General features: G+C 37.4%; 3 protein-coding genes across 7 annotated transcripts; 1 reads left to right on the top strand and 2 right to left on the bottom strand.

The window, feature by feature from the left end:
• The first annotated feature begins 1,203 nt into the window (after positions 1–1,203).
• On the top strand, positions 1,204–7,769 carry LOC116166733 (retinol dehydrogenase 13-like). 5 transcript variants are annotated; one of them, XM_031481819.1, is made up of 5 exons: positions 1,204–1,224; positions 1,871–2,015; positions 2,067–2,429; positions 7,077–7,199; positions 7,256–7,769. In XM_031481819.1, exons 2-5 carry the CDS (start codon positions 1,898–1,900, stop codon positions 7,591–7,593), a joined length of 942 nt encoding a protein of 313 aa, XP_031337679.1. In that variant the 5' UTR covers positions 1,204–1,224; positions 1,871–1,897; the 3' UTR covers positions 7,594–7,769. The 5 variants fall into 5 exon arrangements, with proteins under 5 accessions (XP_031337679.1, XP_031337678.1, XP_031337676.1 ...); XM_031481818.1 differs by lacking the exon at positions 1,204–1,224 and adding an exon at positions 1,603–1,701 and having other exon boundaries at positions 1,856–2,015; XM_031481816.1 differs by lacking the exon at positions 1,204–1,224 and adding an exon at positions 1,606–1,764 and having other exon boundaries at positions 1,856–2,015.
• Positions 7,770–11,173: 3,404 nt separating this feature from the next.
• LOC116166391 (retinol dehydrogenase 13-like) lies at positions 11,174–15,392 on the bottom strand. The gene is made up of 4 exons (XM_031481347.1): positions 15,240–15,392; positions 14,820–15,182; positions 11,561–11,683; positions 11,174–11,511 (listed from the first exon to the last, which is right to left on the bottom strand). Exons 1-4 carry the CDS (start codon positions 15,355–15,357, stop codon positions 11,174–11,176), a joined length of 942 nt encoding a protein of 313 aa, XP_031337207.1. The 5' UTR covers positions 15,358–15,392.
• A 4,418-nt stretch (positions 15,393–19,810) lies between these two features.
• Positions 19,811–21,151, bottom strand: LOC116167147 (fibrillin-2-like). Its single transcript, XM_031482388.1, has 5 exons — positions 21,015–21,151; positions 20,823–20,963; positions 20,612–20,761; positions 20,301–20,564; positions 19,811–20,256 (listed from the first exon to the last, which is right to left on the bottom strand). Exons 1-5 carry the CDS (start codon positions 21,103–21,105, stop codon positions 19,904–19,906), a joined length of 999 nt encoding a protein of 332 aa, XP_031338248.1. The 5' UTR covers positions 21,106–21,151; the 3' UTR covers positions 19,811–19,903.
• Positions 21,152–21,548: the final 397 nt, after the last annotated feature.

Genomic DNA, 21,548 nt, shown 5'->3' with positions numbered 1-21,548 from the left:
CCATATATTGTGATTGTGAAATAATACAAAACGTTAACAATACCATGTATTTAGGTGTATGCATTGACAACAGACTAAAATATGATAGTCATATAACATACATTTTTAACCGGATGAAGAAGATGGTAGGATCCTTTTATCTGTTGAGTAGATTTGTCGATTCAAAAACAGTGATTATGGTCTACAAGGTTTTGGCTGAATCTATTATTAGATATGGTGTGCAAATATGGGGAAATGCTGAAAAGGTGCATCTGAGAAAACTAGAAAACCTGCAAATTAAAATATTAAAGTTGATAAATAAAAAACCTTACACGAATAAAATAATTTACTAATACAATGTGATACTTTAACTCCAAGTGAATATTTTAATTTTTATTACCTACTTAAATAGATACCTTATGGACAACGATTATAAACAAACAGTTGGTCACTCACATCAGACGCGAAAAACCAAATACATTGTCCCACGTTGCTTTAATAAATACGGCAAAAAAACTATGAAGTGCATGTTCCAAAACTATTCAACGAATTACCCGAATATTTAGAAAATAGTGGAGTTACAGTGTTTAAAAAGGAAGTGAAAAAACTATTACAGACGGTAGAAAATTAGTTTAACAATGACGCATATTATATTTATTCATAATTTACAAGATTGCACAGGTACCTATAAAAAAATAGGCGTTATAAAAAGTTAACTGGATGTCGATGTATGTAAAAATAAAATCATAACTAATAGCTGGCACCGACAGATAAGTCTGCTGACTTTGTCGACCTAAATGTAATGTTTTGGAAATAAAGAAATTCAATTCAATTCAATTTATTTTCATTTTTATAGGTATTCTTAAATTTTTCTTTATTTTTTCTTTTTTTCCCATCTTTTCTCAATTTTAAAACCACCAGACGCGTAATTACAACTACACCACAGCAGGGCCGGACTGGACCTACCAAACCGCCCGGGCGATTCTGGTAAACCGGCCCACTCCTTCATACACTATGACCAGACCTTTATTCATTGGATCAGACCTACCTACCAATATAAGGGAAAAAATAAATGTTTTTATTCAAACTTAAATTAAAACTCACAACACAGACAGCGTGTGGCTTTTGTGATACACACGTTTCGGCTGAGCGGCCCTTCCGGGAATCTACCGGGCTGCTTCCCGGTTGTGACACCGCCGGAGACGCGGCCCCGTACCTCGAACTAACACCGGTCCTGCAGCACAGGTGAGCAGTAGCATTGTTTACATACTTTAATTTAAACAATGGCAGTAGACAATGGCAATATCAGTATGTCTTGTTATTTGGGATATAATTTAATTTCGTTTTGGTATGGTGAGATGTGTGTGGTCTAACCTACGGTAAATTTTACTATAAGTTTACAGTTAGATCATTGAATAAGCACTTTCATTCAGTGGTTAGATAGATGTCGTAGTCTTTTAGTGAAATCCGTCATTTCACGAAACGCCTAGTCCGAGGCCTAGTCATTTAGTGAAACGCTGAAAATTTGTACGTGTGGGGTAATTTCCCTTCCCCTTCTAGATCGATAAGGATACCATTTATCGATTTCCAATGGGAACGGAATCCAATCGCTTGGCCCTGGAAAGTACACTGTGCCACAGTTTCATATAAATGACTAGGCGTTTCGTGAAATGACGGATTTCACTAAAAGACTACGACAGATACATAGATAGAACCCCGGAAGTGGGTCATTACAGTTTTTAATTTCCTGCACGAACCTCACAATGCGCATGCACAAAGTTTCAAGTGCAAAATTACTACTAATCATTTTGTGAACATTAAATATTGTGTTGTCATTTGTGCTCTTATTGTTTAATTTAAATCTATCCCTGTATAGAAACTTATCGCGTAGGTAGGTAACTAGAACCAGGTACAAGTTATGGGACTGAGTCATACAAAATGCGTGTCAACCGCTCGGCTGGATGGAAAAACTGTTATCGTAACAGGCTCAAATACTGGAATTGGGAAATTCACGGTACAGGATTTTTATAAGCGAGGTAATGATTTAATTTGTTATTTAAAGCGGTCCCTACTTAAAATCTTTAAAGGTGCACGAGTTATTATGGCATGCAGAAACGCCGAGAAAGCCCGCCAAGCTGCAGAGGATATAAAAAAATCGTGCGAAGATTTACAACAACTGGGACAAATTGAAATAGTCAATTTAGATTTATCCAGTCTTGATTCGGTTAGGGACTGTGCGAACAAATTGTTGGAATGTGAAGATAAAATTAACATTTTGGTTAATAATGCTGGAGTTATGATGTGTCCAAAAACAAAAACCAAGGATGGATTTGAAATGCAAATAGGAACCAATCATTTCGGGCACTTTTTATTTACGTTACTGCTTTTACCGCGAATTATTAAAAGTGCTCCATCTCGAATTGTAAACGTGTCTTCTGCAGCACAAGCCAGTAAGTTTTTTATTTCCTACTTAGTCATGATTATATGCGGGAAATACAGTATGCTGAAATGCCCCCACCATTCGTCACTGAAAATGACTTCAAAATCTAATTGCTTTATTTTCACAATAACTTTTGAACAATTTTATTTCATACTAGTTGACCTGACAGACGTTCTGTCTTAGATATTAATTCGATTTGGAATAAATAATCAAAAAATTGATTTCAAAAACATAGTGCGTATTGTAATGCTTTTTGATACACAACATTGTTATAACTCTCGCCAAGAAAGATTGCCGGTCACAGCACACCTTGTGTCAATTTAAAATCTATGTTTTTTTACGATGCGAGCGACTTCCGGAATAGGATCGTGCCAATATTGAACGAAAAGACTTTTCGTTCAACACTGGCATGATCCTATCCCGGAGGTCGCTCACATCTTTAGAAAAACACAGATTGTAGACGGGGTCAGGTCTTCTGTGACCGGCAATCTTTCCTGGCGAGAGGTATAGTTTTGTTTTCTGGCGCGTTAATAAAATTGAAAGTTTTCCGACACGGGATCAAGCGACATACAGTTGGTCATGTGTAAAACATGGATGTTCCAAATTGATCTCACAAACACTTCGACTGCCCTTACTATTTAATTATCGACATAACCAAATGCAAGTCGCAATGGAAATTGTAAACGTTTCAAGTCGAATGGCTTGTTCGGAATCATACCGATGCGTCGAATCAAAAGGTCTTCACTTTTGTACTTCTTATTCGAAATTATGGTTTCGATGAAGTTCATTAATTTCTTCCCCGCATGCCGGGTACCACTACTAAGACGCGGTTGATTCATTTTCCGCAACATAGGTATATGATTACCGTTACCGATCCAACTTTTAATTGCGGAATTGTATAGTGGAATCCGCGCAATTCTTTAAAAATCCCTTTGGATAGTTGACAACATCATCTTCGTTAGTAACGGAATCAACCGATTTGAATGTCATCAAGTCGCCAGGGCCCAGGGATCTTATTTTAAATGGGGTGATTGCGTTGAACTAACTGCGATCTTTATTTAGTTTTTGAACAAACACTTCTCAAAAAATTCATTGAAGCAACTGAAAACTGGATGAACGTTCCAATCGAATGGACTTGCTCTTAAGAAATGAAATATTTATTTTTTTCATGGATAGATAGATGCCGACCGATGCAACCGTTAACATTTGCTGCGCGCGAATTGTCAATTGTCAAACGCGCGATCGTCAAGTTTTCTGCAATTCTCCGATTTTCTGGGCAATTTTCTTAGTTTTTTTTTCCGTAAGAACATTCTACCAAGTACTTAAAAAAAAGATGAATACAATCGGTAAAGTCGTTCTAAAGCTATTGCGTGACCAGAAGAATAGCAAGGGTTCATTTTTATATATAAAGATAAGTAACAACACAAATTGTAGTTAGTCCATAAACTCATAAACACATGTGAATGTGACACAAACCTATTAGGAACAAATAATAGGTATCATCAAGGCAGCCGCCGGGCAACGAATTTCCGAACTCCATCCTTAAGATGCGTCTACATTATCCGAACCGGACATGTAATGTAACACGTAATGTAACATATTGTCTCAACAATCGTTGCCATGGATATTAAGCTAAGCTCCTTTTAAATTTGTCGGTGCAACCGGCCATTAATAGCTGCAGTTGAAGGCAGTTGGTAGATAACTGAGCCCGGATTCTGTGGTAAAAACCTTGGGAAACCACGAGTCTGTCTTTCGTTTCAACCCTTCTCAATTTTCGTAACAATTTGACCACCGTTTGTTCAGATTATTCGGTGTGTTTGATGAGCTACAAAAAATTGGTTCGTACTCATGGATTCCCTGTTTTACGATCTTGAGTAACGAAAAAAATACTCTTGACCATAACATCAATCAAAAACTCTATGACAGACACTTATGTACTTAAAAAAAACTAGTAACTTGTTCGTCGCTGATTGATTTTGCGATTTTTTTCAATGTAAAACTACGTAAGGCCGATTCCCATTATGCGGTTCAGAATCCGCCCACAGTCAACAGTTTTGGGGTAGTATTCAGATTTTACACTTAGTTGGCGCGCATTTTAGTCACTGTCATCAAAAACGTCGGCACATCGCTGTTATAAGATGGACAAATTTTCAACTGCCGTATGTTTAGATAGGAAGAGCAAGACAATGAGAAACGCAGGAAGATATTGATTTCACGACATTTTGAAAAAGCGTAAAATCGAAGGAGAATTTTTCACTCCATATAAAGGACTCCTCCATAATTTCGAATTAATTCGATTAATTGTTCATCTATTGTGCAAATGCTTGTAATAACACAAAAATGGAAAAACTAACGCTGCCTGCTGATTTTGGTACCTAGGTACTTATTGACTTATTCACGCTTAACGCAATGGTTTGCTATCGGTTCGTGCAAAATACACGCAGCATCGTGAGCGAAACTGAACTATTAGTTCGAGAGCTGGTAGACATTTTTAGGTAGGTATTTAAGGCACGCTGAAAACTTGTCCAATTCATACTTCTCCAATAATACCCAAACACAGAATTTCAGACATGGCTGAGGAGTAGCGGGGCTAACACTTTACTAGGCGCCTTCAAAGTTAGAAAAAAATAATGTACACTTGAAATCAGTAGTCTGTGGCTCTGCGTCATTGATTTGTGAATCAATTTCAGACATATGCCGACATGCGCTAAAACACTGTAACAACTATCAAGTGTGCAAAATAAATACATGAACATCTAGTCAATAACCTAGTGTACTTTGATCACTTGTGAGGAAAGTTTCAGGAGAATTGTCTTTATTTCGGAATAAGAAACGATGAAAATTTCAACATGATACAATAGACGGTTTCGGCGTAATTTTGACCTTGAAAGGATAAAGAGAAAAGTTCTACCCTAGTTTTGTTTCTTTCTAACAGTGTCGCCACACATAGCGCAATATATCCCCAAATTGATTAGTTATTTTTACAATATTACCATATAATTGGTAATCCATGTTTATAGTAATATAACCTTACAAAACATTCGCATAACCTCATTTATTCGTTTCTGTCTTATCATTATTTCCTGGCCTTTTCTAGTTTTCTCATTGCATATTTCCATTTATCTTTCACGTTCCACCTTTGATTATTTTATTTCCTTTTGCATTTTTTGAATACCCTGTCTTTAACCTTTATTCAGTAATTCAGACGACACTAATAATCTGTAGATCATCCACTATTTCTTATTCGGATAGTCGCCTGAGCTACTTTATTTTTTTCAAACTTTGAAGTCGCCTGGCAAATGCCCTGCTATTCCTCAGCCAGGTCTGCGTTTCTGTGTTTGGGTATTATTGGAGAAGTGTTGGACAAGTTTTCAGCGTGCCTCAAATACCTACCCAAAAATGTGTACCAGCTCGCCTACTATATAGTATGAATCGGCCTTCTAAGTCCCTTGTTTGTTAGTAAAGAGCAGAAAGATACTTAGAACAATAGATTGTATGCTATTTTGCATGATTCACGGTAGTTAGTTTCGAATCTGTAGTGCGAAATTAATTGCTTATTTAAATTACCTAATTGCTAATTTGTTTTATAAATTGCGGTATACGAGTAAATAAGTTTATTTTGAGCCATGTAGCTATTAATTATTTGTATATATTATAATTGACTAATTACTGGGATAAAGGCCGATTCAAACTATAGTTCAGGTCACGCTTTGCTCAAGCTGTGGCAAAATATTGTAACTTTTTATTTATAAATGGGAATCGCCCAAGTGTACGTTCACGATCTTTGACCGCAGTCTTTCTCGCTGCGGATATTTTGAAGAAAGCGAGAGCGAACCGTTGCGTTGCGTGTATAATACCACAGACAACAGGTACTTGTCTGTGATAATACCAATCATGTATAGACAGGGTTAGTTTTTCAATTTCTTGTGTTTGTTACCACCAAATTTGGTATCTGGGGGGTTTTGAACATGAAAATCACGAATCTGGAAATAGTTTTTATAAATTCGAAAAAAAAAGTTCCACTGCAATTCTTGGCCGGACAACGAAAATGAAGAGAAGTCCACGAAATTTGTTGTGTTTTTTAAAATAATTTTTCAAACAAAAGTTATGCTCATTTGAAGATTGGGCCTTCGGGTTACAAAGTGTCCCCCGCCTACTAGTTAGCAATCTAATTTGGCATGCAGATCACAAATAAAAATCTTGAAGTACTTTAAGTCCTTTTTAAAGTACCTATAAAACGCCTACATAGTTATCAACGTTTATCACAAATCTTCAATTTATTTATTTATGTATCAAATTTCATTTAAATACCTTCATAAATAAGAAAGTTTGCAATTCGGTCTGGGCACTGTGAATGCTGATCGATTAGGCTCAACTTTTGGAATTGTGTTTTATATGGCTAAAGCTATGCGCATATTGAATTTCATGCAATTCGGTTCATATAACTAACGGAGATGTCAAAAGGGCCTACTGTATTTTTTGGCTTACATTGCCAATTCACGAACTCCGATCTACAAATTTAATAAAGAATCCACCTGCAAAATTTCATCGTAATCGATCTATTCGTTTATGAGTTATCGTGCTAACGGACGGACGGACACACCGCAAAATATAAATTCTCTAGGAGCTCGTTAATAATAAAATATCATTGTTTTAGAGGGATCTATTAACTTTGAAGATTTAAATTTCGACGTACGCGAATACAGTCCATTGAATGCATACAGGCAAAGTAAATTAGCTAACGTGCTGTTTACAAAAGAGCTAGCCAGGAAATTGGATGGTATAGTACTAAGCTTGACACTGCTAACAGTTATTTCTAATTCTATCTAATTTCAGAGTCTCATATAGAAAACGTAACTGTTTATAGTCTTCATCCTGGTGTAATTGTGACCGAACTTGGAAGGCACTTGGATGACACCTATTTCAGAGGTTTCACGTTAATGCTGTCGCCGTTCCGTGTATTTATGAAAAACGTCGAGCAAGGCGCCCAAACGTCGATTTACTGCTCTGTGGACGAGTCGGCTGGTAAGGAGACGGGGTTGTATTATGCGGAATGTGCTGTGGCAGAGCCATGTGCCAATGCTAAAGATATGGAAGCTGCGAAGAAACTATGGGATGTCAGTTTCAAATCAGTAGGCCTAGAAGAAGATTATAAGCCCTTTCTGGCAAAGTGAACAGTGGTAGGTGACGCTAAAATTTAATTAGGTATACTACCTACCCACTTCTACCTCCCATTTGTTAAAGGCGTTATCTATTGTTAATTGATTCAATTTTAATTTTTATCTTTTACTTGTACCTAGTTATATTAAACAATATGTAAGAAATAAATAGTATTATCGTTGCGTCAACATTTCTGAACTTTTTGTGATAATTTGACAACGAAAAATTGGGAGGTTATGGAAATCACTCCAAATTTCGATTTTGAGATTTCATCGGATCTTTACGTTTGAAGGTCTCAGGAGTCCAAAAAGTGTATGTATTGTATATGCGTGTCGCATGATTCTTGTAAACAAGGTACAGTCGAAACCGAGGTCAAAACTATCCGTTCGGAAAGTGGGAAATGCCCTTTTGGCTATAAATCTCATATTTACATATAATAAGGGATGAGCAACCAAATTTTGATTGAGAGAAGGCCGTGGAAATTTCAGGTCTCGTTAATATTAATTAGTTTGAAAATTTCACATCAACCATTTTCGACCAATGAAATGCAGATTTCGTCTCACGTTATCATGGCAACCGAGGTATTTATCGGAAATTTTTACCTGCAGGGGTAACCTAGAGCGAATTATAGTGGAAATTTTTTGACGTCATAAGAGAACGTTTTGACATAAAACGTCACTTACCCGCGTTATAAAAAAGTATTTTAGCAGAAATAAACACAATTGGGTAGATATTAAATCCATAATCTTCCATAATCATTGCCAATTCCTCCACAGATATGTTTGCCTTATCAAAAAACATAACTTTTTTCAGAGCAAAAATCAGTAAACTGCTTCCAAACACTTGACTTAGTAGATTCCTTAGTATTCTGGAGCGTTAGGTGCTGAATTTCGCTACGAATAGCTTCCTTATTTTCTTGACCGAATCTATTCACGCTCACAATAAACTTACTGTCAACGGCAATTTCAATTCAAATCTATAAAATGCCATCCAAAGGCTATCTTGATCTACTTTCAAAAAGAGAACAAATCTTGAAATAAGTCGTTGAGGTTCAATACGGTGTGAAATTTTCTTACCGAATACCACACTTCGGCTCGGGTTAATTTTCAAAATATTCGTGAGCTCGAACAAATTTCCGGAAATAATTCAAGCACTAGTGGTATTAGGTACATGTGACAATTACCCGGTGAGCTGATACATGTAGACAAAATAATAGCCGTGGAATAGATTGATCGATGCAATTGATGAGGTTTCAGTCGCCTCACTGGCTGCCTTTTTTTTGTAGCTAACGTTTTATAGTTTTCAGGTAAAATCATATGTACTGCGTCGTGATGGAATTGGTCGTCCGCCAGTCGGGGTCACCATTTTGTCACGAAGTAGACCTACTTAACTTAGGCATTCGAACCCGAATGCATTCACCGATCCAGGGAAACTTACCTATGGATACAATTTGGTCGAACCCGACTTACAAATTAGAGACTTCAAAAATGGTGAAATATCTCACTTGTATAACCCCTCTCGCATATTTGGAAATAGTAAACAATTAATGATTAGTCTTGTAATTTATAAACAAAGATATCATTTGGGGTAATTTAGCTATAGTATAGTTCCCGCTTCCCGCGCGCGCGCAAAAGTGATTTAGAAATCCACCCCGTCAAGCTTTTAAAGGTAAAAAGCATCTAATGATGTTTTTCTGTAGTGTTTGGCCTACTAATTAACCCTCTAAATTCGTCTGTTGATACCGATATCCAAACGGCGCAAAAAAGAAAAACAAGTTAAAAAGTAATCGTAAACGATTTACATAAAGCGCATTTCCACTTGCATTCATTTCCCATTTGTAAGATGCAACTTCTGTTAAAACCGTAAAAATCCGGCCACAAATATGAAAGATAGCGTTGCACATGGGCAATCCATTGTTGACGTGCTACTTCAATTTCAGTTTATGAGAAGAATTTCATTTCAATGCTTTTCTAAATAAGAAAGTTGGAACTGCGAATGCGCAAACCTAAATTTTAAAACTAATTTACTATAACTAACTAATAAACTAAGATTTTCCTTTGTTCCAAGCGCCTAAGTATCAAATTTCACTTAAATAGTTCCATAGATAAAAAAGTTGGCACGGCGCATGCGCAAAATAAAATTTTGAAACTGGCGCTAGATTTTCCTTTATTCCAAGTGCCTATGTATCACATTTCATTTAAATTCTTCCATAAATAAAAAAGTTGGCACTGCGCATGCGCAAAACCAAATTTTGAAATTGGCGTTTGATTTTCCTTTATCCCAAGTGCCTATGTATCAAATTTCGTTTAAATTCTTCCATAAATAAAAAAGTTGGCACTGCGCATGCGCAAAACCAAATTTTGAAATTGGCGTTTGATTTTCCTTTATCCCAAGTGCCTATGTATCAAATTTCGTTTAAATTCTTCCATAAATAAAAAAGTTGGCACTGCGCATGCGCAAAACCAAATTTTGAAATTGGCGTTTGATTTTCCTTTATCCCAAGTGCCTATGTATCAAATTTCGTTTAAATTCTTCCATAAATAAAAAAGTTGGCACTGCGCATGCGCAAAACCAAATTTTGAAATTGGCGTTTGATTTTCCTTTATCCCAAGTGCCTATGTATCAAATTTCGTTTAAATTCTTCCATAAATAAAAAAGTTGGCACTGCGCATGCGCAAAACCAAATTTTGAAATTGGCGTTTGATTTTCCTTTATCCCAAGTGCCTATGTATCAAATTTCGTTTAAATTCTTCCATAAATAAAAAAGTTGGCACTGCGCATGCGCAAAACCAAATTTTGAAATTGGCGTTTGATTTTCCTTTATTCCAAGTGCCTATGTATCAAATTTCATTAAAATACTTTTATAAGTAAAAAAGTTTGCAATTCGGTTTATAAATGGTCGAGATGCGAAAAGGGCACTGTGAATTTTGAATCGATTCGATCCAACTTTTGGCATTGCGTATTATATGGCTAAATCTATGCCCATATTGAATTTCATGCAATTCAGTTCATAACTAACGGAGATGTAAAAGCGATCGAACATTTCTAAACAAAGTTATCGTTCACACGGACAGATAGATGGACAGACAAACAAAGGAACAGACGGAGAGACCAACCGGCAGGCGACAGATAGCAATGCAAAATTATAAACGATCTCTAGGATCGTTAATAAACGGCAAAAGTGTAAAATTATAGAACATGTAAAAAAACGGTTTTTTGTTTTTTTTACAATAACTTTTTTTGTAAGCGGTACAGGAAAAATTCCTTCCTTGGTACAAGACTCGACACCATAACGAACCAAATAGCGAAAAAAGTAGAACAATAGCTCTTAAGATAAAAAACTAGTAGCGTCGCAAAGTTAGCGGCCGGACGGACGGACGGACGGACGGACAAAGTGGCCACAATAGCGCATTTTTTTTTATTTTTGTGGAAATGCGCTAAAAATGGAATTTTTCAAAAAGTTCCTATTTTCAACCAATGTTCTCACAATACCGAATATTTCCGAAACTCTTATGGACGGTTTCAACGAAGCAATTAAGATCAAGATCATACTACACTGATCTTTGACATCCTTAAACACTTTATTTGGAACACTCAACATGAAGTAAATGGATTGTAATTTTCAAGTTTTACGAGCTTTATGCTTTCTTCCCAGAGTTTCTTTGCGTCCTCCATATTCTCCGCTGCACCAGCAGGTTTCACCGTTTCACAATTATAATAATATAAACCCGTTTCTTTACCAGCTTCAACACTGAGTGCGCAGTAGACGATAGTTTGCGCACCCTCTTCGGCGGTTTTAAAGAATCTACCCATTAACAGTCGTATTGCCTTTGATAAGCCTGTAAAATATGTTTTGTTTAAGTGCCGTCCGAGTTCTGTGGAAACAACACCAGGATGCACACTGTAGGTGGACACGCCATCAATGCCGTTCTCTGCAATTAATTCCAATGTAGCTGTCTTTAATCAAATTACAGATATTACCTTCTAATTGTCTAGCAAGCTCTTTGGCAAACAAGATGTTTGCTAACTTACTTTGGGAATATGCACCAAACGCGCTATATTTAGAACGCTCAAAATTCAGGTCATCAAAATCTATTCGGCCAACTGAAACAATGTTTTTAAATTTAATTTTATGTATCTTCCACTTCAATTATACTAGGTATCAATAATAGCATTAACAATAAGCATAGTAAACACGTTTGAATATATAGGTATGAATTTTATAATCAAAAAGGTAAACATTCCATGTGCGTATAATTCGAATTTTTTATTTATAGATGGATTTCTGGATTACGATAGGAGGGTGGACAGAGTCCACGCGTACCTAGGCCTCAAATTCGGGCCCTTTGTACTACCTCCCTGACTAGGTCGTCCGACCCCTCAACGTCACTCAAGCCATCCCACACGTGAGATATGTACCTTATGCGGCTCTAATCGCAGCCATGTCCGGCCAGGATTCCCCTAACATGGATCGTCTCAGTTCGACTAGAGCGGGACATTCACAAAGTATGTGGTGTGCCGTCTCGTCGTCTGTGTAACATCCTTTACAAGATGGTGATTCCACCAAACCTATGCAGTGCATGTGCTTGTTTAGTTTACAGTGCCCAGAAAGTATGCCCACCAGTAACCTAAAGTTCTTCCTTGATAGCCTTGTACAAAAACGCGCCAAGCTACAGATTGTCCTCTACCTCTGAAGGTTTCTCTCGCATGGCGACAATCTAACATCCACCTAGCCCGGTGCTGGGTTTGGGTGTCTTGAGTTATTAGGAATTTCTTATTTATTTCGGACATTTGTTTGATGTTTGATATATGTTGGAAGTTTTTGTCTAAAACATTGCCTCAACCTGCAGTTTTAAAACTATTTTTCTGACGCGCGCTTTTGGATAACCTTGGTCCAAGCGCAAACACCGATTTTTCAAACTTTATTTTTCTGACGTGCGTTCTTTAGAACGCAAAACGCTATTCTAAAACATTACTTTTCTTTTTACCACGCGCGCTCTTGCACAAACAACTTGATTCATCCGCCAACACAAGCGCTCTAACCACTCTTCCTCGTTTTCGTTGTTCCGCAAAAATTCAACCAATAAAAAAACTCCTACACAACTTCTCATCGTCTAACCTTCGCTCGGTTACCAGTCGAGTTGGTACTTTTCTACTCCTTTTCGAAATATAAAGTCGCATAATCAAAACCGCTAAGTCAACATCTACTACGCGAATAGAGAACTCACCTGGCTTGCACCAACTCATTCACGCCGCATTGAATACGTCAGGGACGTACGTAGTGCTTTTCGCTCCTCAATAAATCAACACATATTATTATAGGATCCCTCCTACTCGTTTATAGTACTCAACTTCATAAATTGCTTATAAACAAAAATATATTTGAAAAAGTCTACTTGTACACCAAGCAAACTACCTTTACAACACCACCAGGGGAAATGATCACTCTAATTTTAGCGCATTTTTGCTAATTTATTTGTAAAAAGGTAGTTTTTAATTTCACTTTGGCTGACTGGTTTGCAGTAAATGCGAGCCCGTAGGAGAATGCTTGAAAAATCACCAAGAGTGTACATGTACCTATTGGGGCCGTGTAGTTAACTACTTTTTGACGGGGCTACAAGATGTGGGTTCGGCGACATCTGGGCGCCATCCCCGAGCGTGTTATTTTTTTTTCTATTTTCTTCTACAGTTGTTCCGATTGTTTTGAAATAGGTGTCGTTGGAAAGTACTTGTCAACGCGCACAACTTCTGCGGAATTTTGTTTTTTGCGTACGGGCAAAATGAGCCGCCCTTTGCACGGCGCGCTTCGAGGAGTAGTCGACTTTGGGCGCCCAAAAGTTTCTCGAATCGGGGGTCTCTTTCTCGTGTAGCCAATAGAAGCTCGAGCTATGAAAAATTGAGTACTATTTTGTGCCGGGTTTTTAGCGAAATCCACCAAAATGCGAATTGCGAGTGAACGGTAACCCCCGATAATACCTTCCTGATGGTGAAGTCAAAACATCAAGCGCTAGTTGCGGGTGAACGGGACGTCGGAAAGTGGGGAATATGGTAGTCCCCGTCGAGATCTTACTGATGGTGGAGTCAAAAGTCAAAACTTCAAACGCGAACTGCAGCTGCACGCGGGAAGTGGGAAGCGGGTACCGACAAAGTGAATGTGGTAGCCTTCGACAAGATCTTATTGATGGTGGGTCAACACTGGCTAATAAAACATTGATCTGCCACACAAAAATGCGTTGAAGTCCCTTCGATCTCACACGAGGACTTTGATAATGTTTTGTTTAACATTCAATCTTTTTTGTGCTATCGATGTACACTATACATACAGTTAGGGTTAATATTATTCGCATCACTGACACCGCCTGTATCTTCAAACATTTTTGGAGTTTTTGTACTTCCACAGAAGTTCATTGAACAATGTTGTTCATTTGACCATAGCTAATGCCATATTCATTTATAATATATTACATTTTTATTACCAAGATTGTCGATATCGCATTATTCAATTTCATGGTACTATTAAAAAGTTGGACTTCTTCAACTACAAATATTTACGAAATCATTGTGATGCAAATTATTGATTTTTTTAAATTTAATATTTAATAGGAGTTTGCATCCAATGTAATTTCTATTGAGTAGTTCAAATGAGTAGTAGATGAAATTGACAGCTGTCACATTTTTAAAAATACCGCCCGCCGCGCCGTCCAATTTAATTTCGAAATCGGTTAAGTAATTGGTTAGAATGTCAAGGAGGACACTTCACTTTGAACATTTATTGTAGTTATTTTCGTTATTTATTTTCGTATTTTCATCATTTATTATTGAATAGATCAAATTAGTAGAATACCAGGTGCACCGTGCACATGACCTACAAATAATTGAAGGTGGGTCACAATGACTTGTGGTGACAGACCGTGTCATGCGAGATCAAATTATGGTAAGTTTAAGAAAAATTTATCCCAAAGTTGCTATGGCCTCACATGGCGCCTTTAAAAAAATCCTATCGAGTGCTCTTCATCATGAAGACTATAGAAACCGTTGCTGTTCATAATAGTCACGCAAGTTGCGCGTTTTGGTGGTCGGAATGTGAACCGCGCACACTACATAGATTGATGCGTTATTTTCAAAAAGGGAAATTACATTGCATACAAAATCGTATTTGGTGCTTACTTGGTGTGCGAGTGCGATATAAACGTGAAATTAATAAGTAATTCGAAAATAATAAATTTACTTATCTACTTACACGTATGACCTTTTGAAGAAACGTTGATAATTCGTGATGGCGCGCTGCTGATAATCCTTGGCAAAAGCAATAGTGTAAATAAGAAGTGACCTAAGTGATTAGTTCCCAACTGTGTTTCGAACCCATCACTAGTTTGGGACTTGGGGCACATCATCACTCCAGCATTATTGACTAAAATATTTATTCGTTTTTCATCATTTAGCAATTTACAAGCACAGTCTCTTATCGATTTCAGGCTGCTCAGATCAAGATCAGCTAGCACAAGTTCTCCTACCAGTTTTTCGTCAGTACATGATATTTTTATGTCTTTAGCGGCTTGATTTCCTTTCTCCATGTTTCGACACGCCATTATCACTCTTGCACCTTTGAAAAGTTACATTAATTCAGTTTTTGTGGCACCTCAACTCGTTTGTACATTACCACGTTTATAAAAATCTCTTGCTACGGCTTTTCCTAGTCCCGTATTTGCACCGGTTATAATTGCAGTTTTTGTGTTTAGCCGAACATTTGGCGTAAATTTTGTATGCGATATCCCCATATTTTGTTTAATTTGATAACTATAGATGTTGCGAATAAAACAATTAAATTAGTCACACATTTCTAACGGAATCGGAATACCGCAAGGAATCTGTACCTAAGTAGAACTAAACGCCAATCGTTCACCGCAGTACAAGATACTTTCTTATAAAACAAAGTAAGTAGGTAAATCCTTCCTTTCGTACGTTGTACGTATAACAGTTATTGAAAATTTCCACTGATCTAATTTTACGTAGATCAATTGTCACAAAGTATATAACGGCGCAATAACTCAAATCACATCAAGCAAATTTAGTACCAATTCCCCGAGGGAGAGAGGGACAAAAAGTCTATTGACATCTATTGTTATTAATAAATTCACATATATGTACACGACTGTTGTTTATATATTTTAGGTTTATTGGGAAAGTTGTGTGGCAGATCAGTGTTTTATTAGCCAGTATTGACTTCACCATCAATAAGATCTTATCGAAGGCTACCGCATTCACTTTGTCGGTACCCGCTTCCCACTTCCCGTGCAGCCGCAATTCGCGTTTGAAGTTTTGATTCCGCCATCAGTAAGATCTTATCGGGGGCTACCAGATTCTCTTTTTTTTTTTATTGCCTTTATTTTATAGTGGGCGGAGTGTTAGCTAATTAGCTATTCTCCCTACTCAACCCACTATACAATCACAAACAGCCATGCCTTACCTGGGATTCGAACCCAGGACCCTTGTAGCCAGAGCTAGAGCTACTAACGTAAACTCATCTGAGCTACGCAGGTTAGTCTTTGTCGGTACACAGTTCCGACGTCCCCTTCACTCGCAATTCGCATTTTGGTGGATTTCGCTAAAAACCCGGCACAAAATAGTACTCAATTTTTGGGCATTGATGGCATTGTCTTTGTGCGACGCACATGTCGTGTCCTACGTCGGCGATGTTCAGCGAAGCGAATTTTGAAGCGGCGGCGCGGCGTGAGCAAATTGTTTGATTTGTTCAAGGCTGCCGAGCAAGCGATCACTAGAGCGATTGATCGTCGGCAGGCGATTACGCGACGTAGTGCAGTGGAGAGCCGCCGCTATCTCGCTTATCTCGGTGGAATTTTGAAACGACAGATACTGTGCCACGCTCAGAAAATCCGTGGAAACAAAAAAATTGGTAACACGCCAAATGTCATTTATTGAAAAGCAGTGGTAGAGCAATTTAATGGGCAACTAAAAATAATCACAATTAATTAATTTACAGCACAAGTTTACAATTAAGCACTTCATCACAATGATTGTTCAAAATGTCCACTGCCATTTTCAGTTGCACTCGCCGGGTCATGTTTTTAAATACACGTTCTAACATTGCCGGTGTGATGTTCATCACTTCTTCTGCGATCGCATTTTTAAGTTCTTCAAGAGTGTGCAAGCGAGTTCGAAAAATAATGTTATTCTTTAATGTGGGAAACAGAAAAAAAAAGTTTAGTGATCTAATGAATCTGGCCAAAAGGGGAGGCCATAAACCGCTACTGATTAAACGATTATCGTAAAATTGATGTAGGTAGGTACTGAAGAGTGACATTTGCTGTATGCGCTACTGCACCGTCTTGCTGAAAATATCCTTGTCTCAGTTCGTGATCATGAAGTTGATTCATGAACGTATCCAGTACAGTAGGTATTTCAGTACGGTACTTTTCTGCAGTAACGGTGTAGTTGAAAACAAATGGACCTATGATACGTCTCCTGCTGCAAGCTGGTTTCTTCAAAATTATGGGGGTTTTCAGTTAGCCACATGCGATGGTTTCAGGTTTTGACTATTGACATATGTTGATAAATGGGCCCACGCTTCGTCACTCATGAAAGTTAGATTTAAAACTGCGCTTACATGCAAATCCCAAGTATAAAACAAATAAATAATTTTCCTTGCCCCTTGATGTCTCACATAGCTAGGTCTACTTATTAACGAGCCCCTAGGCCTAGCGAGTTTATAATTTTGCGGTGTCTATTCGTCTGTCCGTTTGTCCGTCCTTCCGTTAGCACGATATCTCGATAACCAATGGACCGATTACGATGAAATTTAGTAGATGGATTTTTTATCAAATTTGTAGGTCGGAGTTCGGGAATTCGCAATGTAGCCAAAAAATAAAGAAAGCTCTTTTGACATCTCCGTGATTTATGAACCGAATTGCATGAAATTCAATATCCAAAGTTGAGCCTAATTGATCAACATTCTCAGTGCGCTTTTCGCATCTCGACCATTTATAAACCGAATTGCAAAGTTTTTTATTTATGAAAGCACTTAAATGAAATTTGGTACTTAGCCATTTGGAATAAAAGCAAATGTAACACCAATTTCAAAATTTGGTTTTGTGCATGCGCTGCGCAATGCCAACTTGCTTATTTATGGAGGGATTTAAATGAAATGTGAAATATGTGATACATAGCCACTTGGAATAAGAGAAAATGCCAGTTTTCAAATTTGGTTTTGTGCATTCGCAGTACCAATTTTCTTATTTATGAAAGCATTTAAATAAAATTTGATACATTGGCACTTGGAATAAAAGTAAATGTAGCGCCAGTTTCCAAATTTGGTTGTGTACATGATGTGCAGTGCAAATTTTCTTATTTATGGAAGCAATTAAATGAAATTTCATATACATACATATACCTATACACTTGAAATAAGAGCAAAACCAACACCAGGTGCAAAATTTGGTTTACACATACATTATAGCCATACCCAGGAGCCCGTTTTCTATATTTGTTTAGACGTTTATTTATATTTACTAAATAATCAAATTTTGCATCAGAATGCACGGTCTAAACTCACTCCAGGGCTAACTTAAACTTTTTGTTTGTTTTTTTATATATCCGTTTTATCTTGCGTGTAGTTGCTTATAACTTTTTTATTTCAAAAATCAACAAAAATCGGTACATAGTAATGCTATTAAATTATGTAAAAATATAAATAAATTAATTTCAATATAGAAAAACATCAGGTGATTTAAATACAGAGTCCGGCAGTGGAATATGACGTTTTAGTGATTAGAAGTTTTGGTGTAAAAAAAAAGTAAAAATCTGAAAAATAATACTAATTGAATGCAGTTTTTAACAGTTTATTATTTTTTAAAAATTTTTGATTTAAATGTCCACCATTAAACTATACATTTTTCATTTTCTCGGACGTGGTTCATAACTGCGCCTCGAGGTCAGCTGTTCGCTGTGTGTTTATTCGAACCCATTGTGCGACCCGAATCGAGTTTTCATGTCAAATTTTTCTGGTCGTTACGGGAAGAACCAGGAAACCTATCTCGTTCCATGCGCATTCCACTTCTTAAACCATTGCAAAATAATGTTCCGCGATGGAATGCCGCCACGTCTTGGGATACTAAACTTAGCCCGAAATCGTCTTTGGACCGTAATAACAGACTTCGTTTCTTCGTTTCACAGCCATCACGGCGAAGACGCGTTGATTTACGGCCAATTCGCCATTAGCTACTAAACTGCACACATAATGACAAACACATCAGTCATACTCCCCCACCCATTCATATGTTAGACAGTGGGGCGTTAAAATGTGTCACATTCCATTGCCGTACCCTGTATATCGCTGCTCCATCTTAATATGTTGTTCAGGACTGAACTAACATGCCAAATTTCATACATTCCCCGATTTAATGCAATGTAAAACTCTCCATTTCCTGGACTGTATTTTCCACTTTCCAATTTTTTTGTCATTGCCTCGCATTAGATTTTCGCAAATAAAAAATAAATAAAGGACAATCAAAATGTAACTTTCCTAAGACTGCGCTAAAGTTACTCGCCTTGGGGCGAAAGTATTTTTTTTGTTATCCTTTGGCAGGACTTCTATTCACACCTTTCGACTGTATACAATATATATACCTACTATGCGATCAAAAATGAGTTGCTGTCGAGTCACCTCTGGAATTTTTGTTTACATGGGAAATCGTACTAAACTTGTAATTCCAAAGGCGACTCCACAGCTATTCATTTTCGATCGCCTGTTAGCGTGAAAGCTTGAACCTTAGTAGACCAAACGAACGCCATATTTTACGACTCCGATGAGAAGAAAAAAACGCACAAACACTGCAAAAGGTTCAAAACACATTCCTTTGCGGTTGCGGCCTTGCGGGCAATTTCGGTGTGGTAAAAACCAGTACAAACTTAACACAATCTACCCCCTACATATTATTCAAGCGTGTGATTCTAAAGTGACACTTTCAATTTTCTACATCTAACGACCACACTCACAACATATCAACGGATAGCATAAAAGGTTCAAACTAGGCGCTATTAACATGACCGTCATTGGTACCTACGGTACCCTATCCATACTATACAATGTAAATTTAAAAGTTTAGTGTGATTTGCATCTTACTGAAACAAGTGCACAGTTGGTGTGCTTTCCCAAAATGAGACAGACACCTGCATGTCCAGTGTCCATACCAAGATATCAAGGACTGATTGATTATATTTTCGTCTTTGTTATTGCTGTGATCGCTGTAACGACAAGAATTTATGTAAGTAAATGAACAATTGAAAAAAACTATCACCATTAAATTTTTAATGAGGGTTAATTAAAAACAATGCGAGTATCAACCCCATGATCAGCGAAGGGTAATATTGTTTCAGTACAGCAGAATTTATAACACAACCGTAAGGCTCTTGACTTGAAAGACCCACAACGCATGTGCAAACTCCAAGAGTACATCGTACTGAATTTTCAAGATTCGCGGTTAGAATGCACTCCTTATCTTCTTTACAAGCTTCTCCCAATTTAGCATCAACTGTGCATTCGTTACCATAGCCATGGTAACCAGTTTTACAAGTACATTTATTATTGTCACAGAAAGAACCCTTAATATACTCGCTGCATTGAATTGTTTGCGTGCAGTTATCTCCCACAGCACTTGCAGCTAGAACATATATGTAGATAACAACTGGTAGGAGGGATACCAACCTTTTAAGCAGCTTTCAAAATCTTCCGCTTCAATGTACCCTTCAATACACTTGCAAATTCCACCATAGCAATCAGAAAATGCGGTCACTGCGCACGATTCTGCCGATTCGCACGACTGCTGAAGAAACGACGAAGGTATACAACGTTTCCCATCTGAAGAAATGTGATATTTAACATTACAGATGCACTTGCCAACGTAACAAAATCCATAGGACTCGTCTCCCAAAAGACAATTGTCATTGGTTTCGCATATTCCCCCCAATGCTAAAATTATAGTCAAAAATCTATCTGGCAGAAGGTGACTATGGTACCGATCGTTCTGTGGCATTTATCGTCTCTTCCCAAATGAGCTACGTCAATGCATTGGCATTTATTACTACTCGCGTTGCATTCGGCTAAATTACCAAGTGACATTTCGCATTGAATGTTTTCTATACAAGGCGAATCAATTCCAGTAGCAACTGTAGAAAGGGTTAATTAAGTACTAAGGAACTAGGACTGTCTGATCAGTTTGCTAGCTACCCGCCAAACACTCGAAGCTCGTCTTATTTTGCACCAGCACAAAATTTTCTTTACAACGGCATTTTCCTCCCTCTGGAGCCCTCCAGTAACAAAAGGCATTTTCAACGCAGTCGATGTCGTATTTGCAAGTGTAAAAGGACACTAAAACATAGGTAAAGTTACACCCATGTAATATTGTCAATTCATGTTTACATATTCGTTCTTGAACTTTAGTAGATGAACCGCACGACAGACACAATAATGTTAATACTAGAATAATAGCAATTTCACTAGTCACTTTCATTTTGCAATAATTGGTGAACGTAGAAGTGTTTAATAATTTGAAAAAGGTCACGTTGTGATTCAACCTGCACGAATGGTAGGTAGTCGAAACTATGATAACAGTATTTACCTAACTTAGATAATTTCGATTACTGACTCATGATATATTTTGGAATACTTATCACTTATCAGAGTTGATGACACTTACAAATATAAGTAGGTAACATATACATTGCGAAAATCGGGAGACCTAGATATATACTAACATAAGTGATATGGAAATTGTAATACAGAGAAAACGTTTTTGACCAAAACTTGCCCCAGGCGTTTTGGTAACTGACTAATATTTAATCCAAGTAGACCAAGTGGCACGATAGCGTGAGTATTACTGCCTACAGTGAAATTGTTTGCTTGCGTAAATTAATTCTGAGAAATTATAATAGTAGGGAGATCCAACAACGTCCT

This window comes from Photinus pyralis, unplaced genomic scaffold (genome assembly GCF_008802855.1).
Source record: "Photinus pyralis isolate 1611_PpyrPB1 unplaced genomic scaffold, Ppyr1.3 Ppyr1.4_LG3b, whole genome shotgun sequence".
Taxonomy (NCBI): domain Eukaryota; kingdom Metazoa; phylum Arthropoda; class Insecta; order Coleoptera; family Lampyridae; genus Photinus; species Photinus pyralis.
The sequence above is the reverse complement of the archived record's forward strand: the minus strand, read 5'-3'. Positions and strand labels throughout refer to the sequence as shown.